The 15,700-nt window shown below is 39.8% G+C and overlaps 1 protein-coding gene across 4 annotated transcripts in view; it reads left to right on the plus strand.

Moving 5' to 3' along the window:
• PDGFD (platelet derived growth factor D) overlaps positions 1-15,700 on the plus strand; it is a 269,444-nt gene that overhangs the window by 243,926 nt on the left and 9,818 nt on the right. For all 4 annotated transcript variants that reach the window (XM_081545892.1, XM_081545895.1, XM_081545894.1 and 1 more), the window contains one exon: positions 12,214-12,428. In XM_081545892.1, coding sequence (XP_081402018.1) covers positions 12,214-12,428 — 215 coding nt within the window. The remainder of the gene's footprint in view (positions 1-12,213; positions 12,429-15,700) is intronic.

Below are 15,700 nucleotides of genomic sequence, written 5' to 3' on the forward strand. Positions count from 1 at the left end.
TGTAACAACTGACACATTTTAGCTGCTCCATTAATGTTTGTGAAGTTGGAGATATTAATAATTCAGTATCAGTATATTTCTAAAGTTTAGAGAAACCCACCCCATAGAGTTAGGCTTGTACCTTTATTAAGAATGCCTTTGGTTACTGAAATAACCTTTCTAGAGTATTCAAGGCAACATTCAGCTGATTTCTGACGGAGTAAACATTTATCTCCCCTGTTGGCTTAGATTCCATTTCTCAATCTCTTATTTAAAATGGCCCTAAGGCAGATCTGTACCCTTTCATTGAACACTGGCAAGGCACCATTGTCTCTACACTTGTATAACTGTGCTGATTGAATTGTTCATCATTTCCCTGATGCTGAACCACCTGTGTGAATCACAGAAGCAAATGAAGTCACATTTGATATTTCAGCTGTTATTGTCAGCTTTTGCAACTTAAAAATATAAATCCATGGTTTTTATCCTGATATATAAGAAATGGGATAGTGAATAAAAGAGTGAAAACAAAACAAAAAAAAAAAGAGTCAAAACTGAAAAATAGTTATAGATGATGGAGGTCCATTAGGTGTCAAGTAAAATGTGAACTTCATAGGATTTCTAAAAAGTTTTCAACTACCAGAATTTGTTGCTGTTTTTAGTTGCTGAGTCATGTCTGACTCTTTGCAACCCCCCTGAACTGTAGCCTGCCTGGCTCCTCTGTTCATGCACTTCCCAGGCCAGATAACTGGGCTGGGCTGCCGTTTTCTTCCCCATGGGCTTCTCCTGACCCAGGGATTAAATCTGCATCTGCTGTATTGGCAGCTGATTCTTTCTTTACCACTGAGCCATCTGGGAAGCCCCTATAATAATCTTTTAGTGATGCCATGTAGAAATAAACTTGTCATTTGTGAATATCTACTGAGCATCCTTTATTTCTGATTTGCCCAGACTGATCAAACGTGGAATTTTGCATGCTATCAAAGAACAAGATTCTAAAACGACCCTTGAATGTGAATATATAGATCACATATTTATATAAACACTAAAATAAAATACAAATACACTAGGTGAAGAACTTATAAAGTGGAAAACCATTAATATATTTAAATTAAATTTTCTGCTTTGCTTCTACTGTTATTTGAAGGGAGATTAGGTGACAGTGACGTTTTACTTCTCCTTAAGAAGAGACTTGAAAATGGGAAGTACGAGGACATTAAAAGTTTAGAGAGAAGAGGGAGAGAAAAGAGACATAACACTGCCAAGTACTGAAGCCAGAATTTCAGTGCATAAGGTACACTTTTTTCCAAATTCCCAAGTAATAGATAAGCAAAATCTTGTCTGTAAAAGCTTCTGGACTGATGATATTGGGACAAGTTAATATATCCAACTTTCAGTTTCCTAGGGGGTCATGGAGAAAAGGGTAGCATGGATAATTGAAATCTATAGATAACTGCAGTTCCAAAACCCAATTTTTGCCAATAATTTCAACCTTAAAGCTGCTCAGAATTTTAAAATAAGTCATTTGAAATTCAAGTTGCATTTATTTCTTCTGATGAACATGCTAATAACATAGCAAATTTGCGCATAATTAGGTAAAAAATTATATGGATGTTCTACAAACCATGTAATTACTCTCTGAATCCTTGCATGACCACTGTGTTCCTATACCTGTGTTCAGTCACTAAGTCATGTTCAACTCCTTGTGACCCCATGGACTAGAGCCCGTCAGGCTCCTCTGTCCGTGGGATTCTCCAGGCAAGAATACTGGAGTGGGTTGCCATTTGCTTCTTCAGGGGACCTTGCCAACCCAGAGAGCAACCCATTTCTCCTGCATTGGCAGGCGGGTTCTTTACCACTGAGCCACCAAGGAAGTCAAGGAAGCATGACCACTGAAGTTAACAGAAATTATACTATGATTCCTTGAAAAAAAAAACAAACCTCCTTTGAATTATGGGCAGTGTGTATTTACTCAAGTATATAGCACAAAATCTGACATCTCAACATGGAAACACTGCCGGTCTTAAACTCTACTAGACTGGGCATTGAGAAGTGACTTATGGGAATTAACAATGTGAGATCCATTTTTTTTTTTTTTTTACTTATTCCAGGAGAGCACGACTTTCCTGAATTATGGTGTGTTTGTGTGGCTGAGCTGGTAAAGAATCTGCCTGCAGTGTGGGAGACCTGGGTTGGGAAGATCCCCTGGAGAAGGAAAAGGCTACCCATTCCAGTATTTTGGCATGGAGAATTCCATGGACTGGGTAGTCCATGGGGTGGCAAAGAGTTGGACACGACTGAGCAAATTTCACTTTCACTTTTGCCATAGAAAACCCAATAGTAAGAGGAAAACCCATTTTCATAGTTTGTGTTGTGATTGAAATATGGATATAATTGTTGAGGCGTTCCAACTTAGTAGTTCTGGACAACAATAATGCTTGACAAAAATACATTTTCCCCAAAGATTTGCCATTTATTGATACATGAGCCAAATTTGATGTGCATTCCTCTGTAAAAATCAGTAAGTTAATATTGAGTGAATCAAGCATACTAATATTAAATTGATTCCAGATGACAGAGTTTGAAATATACGATTTTCACAGACTCTAAATGGTTAGATGTTGTAGCTCTGGGACAGTTACCAACCCATTCCCCAGGTTCTAATATCAATTCTGTGATTTCTTACATGACGTTATTTTTCTATAAGATCTAAAACACTCTTTAATATTAAAACAATTTATTGATAAATAACTGGCATAAGAAGCTGAGGATCAAATTAAATAGATATGTTTCATATAAAATGTTAGAACAGGCTCTGAATTCTTTTAGATGCAAATATATTTTATTTTTAAATTAGTCACTTAGTGTTTTTTGACATGCCCTTGCATACTAACTAGAAAGAGGTAGTTCTTGCTTTTTCAAAAATGATTTAGAATGTAGAGAATAATTTCAGTATATTAAGATATGAACATCTTTTAGAAATGAGCTAGTCAGTGTAAATTGAATGCTCACAAGTTTCTCTTTGCCTGTTTGATATCTGAGTAAGAATTTGCAGAAAGTCCTTGACTCTGCGGATGAATTGGGTAAGGCAGTCTTGAGATATCATCCTTCTGCAACTATCTATAGGTAAATTAAACAGGGGGAGAAGAGACATGGATTAAATGTCCATTAAATCAAATGGATTTTTCTAATTTCTTATGTTTCAGTAAAGGTCAACTTCTTTGAGTTTTCTGAACAATGTGGGATGTACCAAGTAAAAGCTTTTTTTTTATCAATATTAACATTTTTTACCATAAATTTGATAGAGATAGAGTAAAAAGAAAGAATGTGATAGTGGGAAGAGCACAGACTTTGGAGCCAAATAAAAATACAATAAAATTCTAAGTCAGTTCCTGATAGTGGCCTTGGAGAAGTTATATGCAGACCTCGGCATTTAGTAAAATAGCTAATTACAACCCCTTTGCAAAGTTGTATTAGGCTTAATAATAGCAGCGTATCCAACTCCTAGTAGGCCCTCAATAAATGCTGACTACTATTATTATTTTAATACAAAACTCTGCATAGAACCAAGACATTTCTGTGGACCCTGTTCTCTTCCCTGTATGGCTTTAAAAATCTGGAGAGCCTCCTATGGACTATCCAAATATTGTCATATTTAAGTATCTGTAGAATCAGTACACTCATTAAAATTTTACAAATAAATTCCAAGTACTCAACTTTTCTAGGATACTATTTACTGAGAAATTTCTGGCACCATTTTGCTTTTTAGACGTCTCCTTTTTAAAGCTTAGTTTTTCGGCTTTAGCCACTGTTTATAACCTGTATGATTTGAAAGTATCTAGGTGCTCCACTCACTCAGTTTGCCTGCAAGCATTAATAAAAACCATATTGTCATGTATAGTGCTGCATGCCCCTTCAAGGGCACACACATAAAAGTTTGAAGAAAATCTCAGCACAGGATCAAAGCCTTTCTTTGGCTGTTTCTTCTCTTAGTGCCGGTGCAACGTCCGCTTTTCTCCAATAACGGTTGTCTATATTTGTGAATATCCTAAGCCCACTTTCATTATCAAACATTCCTCACATCTAGGCATATGACTTAAGTGCAAATTGGGAAATCCATTTCACAATAGAAAACCATAGGTAACTTTTAATGTCTTGGTGGACAAATGTGCTTTTCCACAACAGTCACTCTTGATAATATGAACGGGTTGGCCTTGTGGTTCCTATACCAGTTTTTACCTGCGCGGCATTGAGGCACCCCTGCAGTATCCCTGTGCTCAGCGCCCTGATGGACTTAAGGAGAGAGCACATCTTTCCTAGAACTCATCTTCATGCGAAACTGCTGGTGCTGGAAGATCTGGCTCGCTGAGTGTCTTTACTTGCAAGGGACTGTGCTTCAGTGCTATGCCTCATTGAATTAAACTAAACATACATCATCATTCCTTTCTGACATTGTGATCAAAGTGAGCATGATCTTCCTTTCCTTAGCAATCACTGATTGCAGAATCTTGACTACTTCTGATTTTAGGTGATTCTGTTCTTAACCTTATTTCATTGATCTGTTTTACTCATTTCGACATTAATGTGAGGCATACCTACTGGGAGCTGAGGGTTTGGACCTCACTTCAGACACTTTTAACTTGTTCAAGCTTAATGAATTCCTTAGAAGGAGAGTACTGTTATTCCCATTGTATCTAATAAAAGAAACAAATGCAGAAAGGTTTAGTGACAGCTATAAAATAGAGAGCCATGACATGAACCTGGGTGTGCTGACTACGAGGTCAATGCTGTGAGGGACCCAGTGGTGCTTAAAACTCAGAGACTCATAGTCTAGTAAATGAGAGAAAGACAGAAATTTAAAGGTCTCCTTGATTCTTATTCATCTCCTAACCTTGTTCTTATTTTTCATGAATGAAATTCTTATATTTCATTCTCTGAACCCCTCTAGAGTTCAGAGAATTGCCTTATGACAGTGTCAGCTGCTTTCCTGCCTAAACCAATACCTTGTAGATATCCATGTACTCACCTATTCATTTTCCATCATATATTTGTCAAATGTCTACTATATCCAGTGACTGTAGGCAAGTCCACTCAACTTCTCTGCATCTCAGTTTCCACATCCATCAGATGGGAAAAGTAGTCTCTAAGATGCAGGTTTGTTATAAGAATTCCATGAGACTTGAGTTTGTGAAAGCATCTTACATAGTACCAGGCACATAGTAGCTGCTCAATAAATTTCCATTCACTCACCGCTTAACAATGTTTTTAAACTCTGACAATTAGGAATTGTCTGACCGGGAACCTTTTACTATGATTTAGGTTAATTTCTATAAATACAAGTGGTGAATATTTCCATTCTTGAGACGTTAAACCAGAAAATGGAGTCATGAGATTCATGATTTTAAGTTTAAAATACCCTGATATTCCCTCATTAAAAGTTATAAAATAATTGTTCTTTCCAGACTCATTTGCACTTGAAAACTGAGTTGAAATGTGGAAACAGTTTTCACAATTAGGTGCTAATTTATAGAAGTGGAAATCTGAAAATCACAGTGAAGTTGTAATGCTCATAAAGATGAACAGACTCCTCCCAGGAAATTTATGAACCTTAAAAAGGCTGAGAGCCCCAAGTTTCTTGGTATAAAAATACTACAATTATTCATTCACTCCGCTTACCTCCCACCGCTACCTAAAGCACCATAAATCTGGTCTCGTAATATCAAAGTCAAGTTTATAGCAATTTATGTAGCAGGGTGTGGGACTATCACCCATTTGGCAAAAGACATATTCCTGAGCACCTTGAGATGCGTATAGGAGAGCCAGCCTCCCGGATGCCATCCCTCACCCCACATAAAAGATGTGGAGCAGCTTCTAGAGCCCATGGGTCTTGGTGCCAGTCTTCCTGCATCACAGTTCATCTGTCACCGAGCTGGTTCTAGAATCCTAGCTTTTCAATTCTAACCCAACAACAATCAGTAGTTTGATTCATTTAGTATGGAGTACCTATGCCTTACAAAGAAAACTTGGATTGTTTAGTAGGTCTATAAATGGTCTAAACTTTTTCTAATTTTGGCTTTAAGTTTATTGGTATCCCACAAAAGGTAGATAGTTAAAGAAAATCATAAATGTTTGTCTAGGGAAGCCATAGTGATTCCTGTTGTTTTTTATTGGATTTAATTAATTATTTCAAATATCCTGAAATGGCACATATTCTGAGACAACCAAAAAATGTATTTTTTTTGGCACTATGCAGCTTCTAATTGTTGAAACTAAATGGTTTTAGGAACGATGCACTTCACTGACCTACAAATACATCTTCCACTAATGGCAAAGCACTATGAGAGGGGGGATTAAAAGATGATTAACTCTGCTTCCAAGAACCTTATGGTTTAGTGGATGAGAAACACCTAAATAAAGAAAAGGATATCCATTCATCTGCCACTGGATATCTAGGTTGCTTCCATGTCCTAGCTATTGTAAACAGTGCTGCAGTGAACATATAAGGAAGTTGAGGTATATATACACAATAGAATATTATTCAGCTATATAAGGAACACATTTGAGTCAGTGCTAATGAGGCAGATGAAACTGGAGTCTATTACACAGAGTGAAGTAAGGCAGAAAGAGAAATACAAATACGTATATTAACACATATATATGAAATTTAGAAAGACAGTAAAATGATCCTATATGCAAGGCCGCAAAAGAGACACAGATGTAAAGAACAGACTTTTGGACTATGTGGGAGAAGGCGAGCGTGGGATGATTTGAGAGAATAGCATTGAAACATGTATTACCATATGTGAAATAGATGAACAGTGCAAGTTTGATGCATGAAGCAGGGCACTCAAAACCAGGCCTCTGGGACAACCCAGAGGGGTGGGGTGGGGAAGGAGGTGGGAGGGAGGTTCAGGATGGGGGACACGTGTGCACCTGTGGCTGATTCATTTCGATGTATGGCAGAACCCATCACAATATTGTAAAGTAATTATTCTCCAATTACAATAAATTAATTAAAAAAAGAAAAGGATAAAGCAAGTTCTACAAAGTAAGTGCTACAACAGAAGGCAGAGAATGGGAGGTAAATATATAGCGAAGGGGTTAGGGGAGATGTAGGGTGACTGTGCCTCTTGACTTAGAAGATTAAAATGACACAGTGGACTGAGATGCCCGAGAAGGTAAACTAGATTGACAGAAGCTTGACGCTAGCAAAGCATGGCCCTCCTTCAGGCGCTTGCTCTTCTAGCCCAGGACCATGTGCTGAGTCTGCATGAACAGAGGCTGCTGGTGAGTGCCTGCTGAGAGAATCCTTAGAGGATTTTAGCACTGTTAAGGTCTTAAGTGGATTATATTAAAATGATTACTTGGAGAAGAGCATGGCAACCCACTCCAATATTCTTGCCTGGAGAACCTCATGGACAGAGCAGCCTGGCAGGCTACAGTCCATGGGGTTACAAAGAGTTGGACACAATTGAAGTGACTTAGCATGCATGCATACAAGATGATTACTAGCTAACTCCAAGAATATATAGAAGTTTAATTGAAGAATAACAAGAATATTCAAGACTGGTAGCACAACATGACAGAATAAAGATCGATGAGGGAACAGCATAATAAGCTTGGTACCCAGAAGAGACTAACTCAAGGAAGTCCAATCGCTCAGTTGTGTCTGACTCTTTGTGACCCCGTGGACTGCAGCACACCAGGCTTCCCCGTCCATCACCAGCTCCCTGAGCTTGCTCAAACTCATGTCCATCAAGTCGGTGATGCCATCCGACCATCTCACCCTCTGTCTCCCTCTTCTCCTTCTGGCTTCAATCTTTCCCACCATCATCGTCTTTTCCAGTGTGTTACCTGTTTGCATCGGGTGGTATGTTTCAATACCAAAGGAAAAAACTAGATTCTGTGCAGTTACCTGCTTTATTAGCAAGACTATGGTCAGTGTACGTTTTTGGTAGAATCTGAGAGATGAATGTTTGTGCCCATGAGTACATGCTTGGATATATGTAATTGACAACATCTTAAGAGTGACAGGTCAGTGCCTGGCAACACATCTAGGAAGCCAGGTCACTGACAGGAAGTAGACCTCTAGTAGGAAAGCTCCAACAGGGCCCACAGAATCTGCTCGCTGCACCCTTCTTCACATCTTCAGACTGGAGCTTCAGAGTGCAAGAGTGATGAAAAGGCTAGATTCAGACTGGCTCTTCTACTGCCTGGATGTGTGGCTGTGGAAAGTATTTTCCCTTCCCTTTCAGAGGTTCAATTGTCTCAAGTGTAAATATGAGGCTGACAATAGTATGTAATTCATAGCATTGATGGGGATTTCATGCAATTGTATTCATGAAGAACTTTCATATTATCTGATCCCTGGGATGGGCAATATCAAAAAGACCGGGCTGACTCTCCTTCCTCCCAAATCTGAGCCTTCACAGACTAGAAACTGATGAGGGTGTGCATTCAACAATGTCCCGTCGCTTTACACGTCCCCGCCCCAGTGCTCAGGCCCCAGCACGCATCCCACAGCCCAGGAGCCTCTGTGCCTACGCTGCGCTTTGAGGCCGGCACTGCAGAAAAACGGTGCTTCCCGCGGGTCGGTGCAATGGCCCACGTTGGATTCCTGTGTCCAGAGGAAGGCTTTGACAACACTGCAGCCCTGTCAGCCTTTCCAGCAGATTGTCAGTGCAGAACACAAAAATGGAAATGATGTCAAAGATCCACGAGAAGGCAGGACTGAAATTCAAAAGGACAGCGAAAGAGGGATGATGACATTATGTACACCTGGGTGAAATAAGGGCAATTAGATGAAATTAATGGGCCTTTGAATTAAATTTGGTACATCCTGGCTCTCGGTAATATTCCACTGTGGAGACTGAATCAGGAATGTTCAAGGGTGGCTCTTCTCCCCAGGTTTGTACCGCGTGGCTGGCACCCCGCTCCCCATAGGAGGCTCACACCAGAGCCCCCCTCAGACCAGAGCTCCAGAAGCCTTAGTTGCCACGCAGTCCCCTGTCTGGCTCCCCACTCTGCTGCACTGCCTAATCAGTCTTCTTTGACTTGAAATTCAATATCCCCTGTAGAAAGTCTGCAGTGGTGCTTTAAAGTTATTTGCATCCACTCTGAAGAATGTTTTTAGTTCTAGTTCTAAATTGAGTGCCTTTGTGGTTTCAATCCCCCCCGATAAGCAGGGCAGCTGGATTCTACAGCAGTCACACAGGGCCACAGTTCTTAGTCACGTCAGGGAATTGGTGTATAAATAACTGACAGCATCGTAAATCTCTTCATGGCCGGTAGGAAACGGAAGTAACCAGTGCTAGTCAGTAAAACAGTTATACGACGTGAAGAGTTTTGTTCCAAGACAAGTAAGGCATGCATGCCTATCCTGATTAACGGAGGGCTCTCTAAGCGATCAGCTGAGTTCCCACTGGAAAGCACACTATAATTTGACTTGGACATATTCCGGACATAAGGGTGTAGCCACTGGACCACCCCAGTCCTAGTACACCGCCATACAGGAAAGCTTAATATCATGCCAAGGAGATCAGTCTTCTCCCTTCAACTCCAGGTTGCCTGCCAGCCCCCCATTCTGCCTGATGTGGCAGAAACCAGGCAACAAGAGGGAGAATGACTTCAAGCCCAGTTTTCCTCCTTAGTATTCACTTTGAGTAGGTGACACACATCTCAAAAGGGTGGGAGCAGCAGTAAGTGGGCCTGCGTGTCGGCTGCCTGCCAGAGGACTGGCTGAACTACCTACACTCAGTCTGTCCCTTCCTTCCCATCCCTCGTGGCCTTCCACACTTGACCACGTGCTCAGTGGTTCGGTCATATCCAACTCTTTGCAACCCTATGGACGGTAGCCCGCCAGGCTCCTCTATCTGTGGGATTCTCCAGGCAAGAATACTAGAATGGGTTTCCAGTTCCTCCTCCAGATTATCTTCCCAACCCAGGGGCTGAACCTCAGTCCCCCGACATCTCCTTGCATTGGCAGACAGATTCTTTACCACTGAGCCACCTGGGAAACCTCACACGTTACAACAGCTTTCTGCAAATAGCACCTCTTGCTCCTAGATGGTGGTCAAAATATATTCCCAGCATCGCAATCGGCAGCTTTGGCCCTCTGCATTCGCCCTGTCTGTAGCCCAATAATGCACAGCCAGCATCAGTATTTATCTCAAGGTGACACTTGTAATGGATGATTGCAGCACTTCTTAATCCATTTATGTAATCCTCTCTGCTTTGCTTGCAGTTATTTTCAGGGTTTTAGCAGCAATGAAATGGTTCCTTTCCCAAGACAGAGTTCATTTAATTTAAAACTGGATTGATTATAGCTAAACTTATGTTATGTCTTTGCGAAGGAAGAAAAAAACAGCCATCAATTATGCACAGTAATTATTTAGCATTTATGCAGCTCCCACAGTGTCCTGGGCTCAGCATGTAAGAGTTGGGGTAAAATCCCTGCCCTTGAGAATCAAAGGCACTCAGGGCAGAGCATGAGTCCAATTGCCATTTAATTCTTTATTCAAGGGGGGTCATTGACCATATGGCCAGCATTTTAGCTGACTTCATGGGGTTAAGTGGCATCTTCATCCATTTGTGCCTTCTTTCATTTCTGTCTCATTCAGATACATTCTACTGACAGCATCCTTAGCCTTTGACCTCTACCCCAAAAGAGCACTGCTTACTACTCCTCACGCAGTTTTGGTTTAGGACTAAGACATTTAATGGGGCTAAAAGCAGAGTAAGTCTGATGACAATTGCCTGACACGTGTGGGATTCCTCCTTCAGCAGCCTGACTGGTGACCGGGGAAGCACATTCAGAAACGGTCGGAACCCGGGAAAGGACAAAGGACTTTCCCCTGACTGCATTCTTGTGAGGAGATATTCATGTGTGTGCTCACCCGCCAGAGGATTTGAATCCCAAATATATAGATGATTAGATGGATTTCGAGACCACAAGTTAAAATATAATTTATATAGTACAATAATACAAATTTAACTCAAGTAAAATATTAATGACTAAAATCTGAAAATTTAGTGTAATGCTCTTAATTCAAAGAAGTCCTGAGAGCCAACCCCCCAGATAATTATTTACATAGAATAATGGCCAAAAGAGAGAAATAGAAGAAGCAGATCTGAAAAAAAAACTTTTATTTTTTATTTATTGACCATTTGACTTTAAAGGGAAAAACTGGAGAAACTGAATCAAGATGAATGATAAAAACCAGATTGAACACCAGGCACACTGCATTCAGTACTTCAAATATTGCTGAAATAAGTAAAGTTACACTATTTGCATTTTGTAGATGAAGAAACAGAAGTATAGAGGAGTCAAGTAACTTACCGACTAAAAGGAGATACAGCTATGAGTTAAATGCTGCTGTAGATTAACTGCAGAGCCCAAGCATTTAACCACTACGCTATACTGCCAACAATGCACAAATATGCATCATATTCACAACCTCCAAATTCCTTGTCCTTTGACATTTTGCTTAACCTTGGAGTTACAATGAAGCTAAAAATGTTTATTCATCACATTTACTTATAGAATTTCACTGTCAGATCAATAAATTAGAATAATTCTCCCTAATGTGTCCCTGTTATAATTCAAATTATATTAAGTAATGACTTAGAGTCAGGAGTTTTTTAAAGTCAAGAAGATATATATATATATACACACGTGTGTGTGCATGCACACACACACACACACACATATATGTACATGTTTTTTTTAAGGTAAAGACAATTATTTTAAATTGCTGAATGTTTCATTTACTTTCATTGGAACATTTTTGTTTTTAATTACCAAGGTACAAGAAAAAAAATGAACCAAGATTTAGTGAAGTTTTTGAAGATCTTTTTGTTTTCTCTTTGCTGTTGTTGATTTTTTTTTTTTTTTTTGAAGGGGAGGATATGATCAAAAGAGAAATTAGATTTTCCACCTTTGGTATTGGAGAAGGAAATGGCAACCCACTCCAGTCTTCTTGCCTGAAAAATTGCATGGACAGAGGAGCCTGGTGGGCTACAGTCAACGGGGTCGCAAAGACTCAGACATGACTGAGCATGTGACACTCACACTCACCTTTGGTATTTGGGGTAGCAGTTGAGATCCCATGAATAGAGTCAATCCCTGGGTTAAGGCTGTCCTCACAAAATCTCCCCACCCTGCTCCCAAAAGGCATGCTGAGTGTTTATGCCACAGTCATGCACTTGATTACCCAGCACGTGTGTTTCTTACAGTTGACCTGGACAGACTCAATGATGATGTCAAGCGTTACAGTTGCACTCCCAGGAATTACTCCGTCAACTTGAGAGAAGAGCTGAAGGTTACCAATGTGGTCTTCTTTCCACGCTGCCTCCTTGTGCAGCGCTGCGGAGGAAACTGTGGCTGTGGAACTGTCAGCTGGAAGTCCTGTACGTGCAATTCAGGGAAAACTGTGAAAAAGTATCACGAGGTATGCCGTTTTCAGAATATTTTTGTTGCAGTGCTGTACTTAGTCCTTTTGGAGAAGGAAATGGCCACCCACTCCAGTACCCTTGCCCACAAAATCCCATGGACGGAGGAGCCCGGTAGGCTACAGTCCATGGGGTCGCCAAGAGTCGGACACGACTGAGCGACTTCACTTTCACTTAGTCCTTTAGCAGCTGCAAAAGTCCTGTAATCTCTAGGGTGCTGGGAAACTGGGCCATCGCATTGGTTGTTCAGGTTGTTCACTGCACAGGGGCACCTCCCAGTAAGATGACTGCAAAACTGTACTTGAGCTTAACTTGCAAAGGCAGGTCCCTGGGGAGGGTGTAGGTCCATCCTGAAGTAGGGATTCCTTTTTCTAACCCTTATTCATAATGTATATGTGGGTTGACAACAGTCTTGATAGTATACACAATCAAATGCATGATGCAATAATTTGAGAGCTTACTTACAGAAATATAATGGGATTCACTTACAACATATGATGCAAATCTAGGTTACTTTAAGAGAATACTAAGAGCCAATCTTCAATCAAGTCATTGAAAAATGAATCAGGGTAAAAATAGCAAAGTATAAATTGTCAGAAAAGATACTTTGTCAGAGACTTGTTCATTCTCTAAATATGGAAATATCTTTCTTCCAGAAGTACTAATTTTTCCTAAATATAACTGAGTACTCTGGGGAACCAGCTCTGAAATTATGCAAAAGTAAACAAAAGTAAACACAGAGATGTAAGAGGAATGAAAATTTAGGGAGAGCAGCAACTTTTAATGATAATAACAGGAAATACACGTAAGCCTTTACGGTGTACCAGACATCACTGGAAGCAATCGTTGGCTCACTTGGCAGTTTCTCCACGTGTTGTCAGGGGAGTGCTCTTTGTATTCCCTTGTTATAGAGGCATAAACTGAAGCCTGAGAGAGCAGTGGACTGACCAGTGTGACTTGGTCAGTAACTCAGAGAGATGAGCCTAAACTGATTCCCTGTTTCTGAAGTCTATATACTTATCAGCAGTAACACTGAGCGCTCTCATTTTAAATATATAGCACGTTACTGAAGATTAAAGAAAGAGTGGACTTAAGGGGAGTTAGAGCTGCTCTTGACATTGACTGCAACTCTATCACTTCCTGATTATGCAAGTCACTAAAGTTTAGAGAGCCAGTTTTCATGTATGTGAAATAGGATTTAAGAAATTATATCAGATAATCCCATACAGGGTGGTTCTGGGGAATCAAATAAAGCAGCACATATGAAATGCGTTTTGTAAGATGTAAAATACCACATTGAAATATGTTTAAAATATGAACAAAACACCATTGTTAGGAATTATTGTTTGAGTTGCTTTTCAGCAGTATCCATCAAAACAAAGGAATAGATGGTGCTCCATAAATAAAATCTCACTTTATACAACCACTTTGTTATCCTGAAAACAATAAAACAATAATCAGTTAAGAGGTAATTACTGAGCTAAATGAAAAGGGATTCGTCATAAGTGGTATTTTCAACGTGGGAAAAGTAGGAGTTTGGAGGCCACAATAACCCTGCTTACCTCAGATAGATGCAGACACGATTTTAGACCTACACAGGGCATGTTTTCTTAGTCACAAGAATTTCTTACTCCACCTTACATTTTTCAAAGGGAAAAAAAATCTGTTCTCATATCCACAGAATGCTGTTGTCTGTGTTCATTGTGTTTTATTTTTGTATGACCTGATGAACTCTAGATTGGACTTTGTCCTTTGTGTCTAAGAACCTGAATTTTGTAATGTTGAGTCATACGCTGAGGACAAATGCAGAATGCACTAATTTGGTTTGCGTTAAAATAAGCCAAGAAGTGACACGCTCTCTACATAGTCTTTACTATGAGGAAAAACATGTACGTTCAAGGCTTTGATGCCTTATTTTCATCTTGACTCTCCTCTCAGATAGGAGTTGTAGTTTGATTTTTTTAATTGCTTATTGTGGAAACATAGAGTTAAAGATACACCTAAAAGGGCCCTCACCTCCCAGACAGTTAACTCCGAAAGAATCTGAAGGGTCCTTTTCTTAGGTCTATTGTCTCTCTGCATAGAGGCTGTTACCTATAAATTTCTATTCACAATTAATATCTAGGAGGCAAAGCCCTTGATCTCTTTGTTCAGTCACATGAGTGGGTCTAAAATGTTGAATCTTTTTGAAACTGCTATCTAAAGCATCTCTGTGAAACGTGTCATGATATTTTTACTTCTCAGAGTCTGCTGAGCTCTGTGCAAAATCACTCTGCTGAGTTCTGAACAAAAGGACAAAAGAGCATCAATCACTCCGTCAGTCACTGCATACCTGGAACACATGCGGCTGGCACATTTTCCCTTGCCTCCTAAAATACCCCTGAAATATGTCCCAGGGATGACTCTATCCAGTGCTCTGGAAAAGAGCAGGAGACTTGTTCCATTTCCAGAAGTAGGGGTTGCTTGGGCTCAGTTTTGTGAGGGAAGAATCCTTGTCCTCTCTTCTGTTAGTTTTGTGCCTGTATTCCTAACTCAGAGAAATGAGAAACTGGTCTCCCCCTCTCCTAGTTGTAACTGGTGAGATGGGAAATGAGTTTTTATGAGAGATGAGCACCCTTAAGGGGGTGACTAGAACTTGCCACCTAAGCAGGCCTCTATGACTCTCTACAGATATTTCAAGGCTCAACATTTAAGGAATAAAATCCAAGAAATTAAACTGTATAATTATAAAATTATCAATAATTAGAAATTATAAATAAAAGGAAGTTAATATCATTGCTCTTTCCCCAGGTCACATGTCTTATCCTTGTACAGATCTGAGCATTTTGCACTGTGCAATAAAATGCTCCATCTGTACAATTTCCTCTTCTGAAGAGTTTGTTGGTACCCTGCTAAAGAATTTTTCCTTTTTCCTAGCAACCATTCCTTCTCTTGAAATATATAAAATATAAAAAATACTTTCGGTAGTGATTTTTAAAAAGAGAAAATTCCAGAAAACATACTCTGTAGACAATTAGAGGATGCTATTATTTTAGTTCTTATCTTCCCTTGATAGTGTATAATGAAGGGATGTTCCCTAGAAATATATTGACCTTTTAGATTAATATTTACTATTGTATTTTTTTAAGCATTTGGTCTCCTGGCTATGTCCATTCAGTCAAAAGCCAAAAGTTTAGGAGGCACCAGAGAAAGACAGCAGTTAGTTTTCTTTGTCCTTCCCCTCATGAATTTGTCCCGGTGCTGGCACACCTGCGCTATTGTTAGAATGTTC

The sequence above is a fragment of the Giraffa tippelskirchi genome, chromosome 11 (genome assembly GCF_054371585.1).
Source record: "Giraffa tippelskirchi isolate mGirTip1 chromosome 11, T2T-mGirTip1v1.2.pri, whole genome shotgun sequence".
Taxonomy (NCBI): domain Eukaryota; kingdom Metazoa; phylum Chordata; class Mammalia; order Artiodactyla; family Giraffidae; genus Giraffa; species Giraffa tippelskirchi.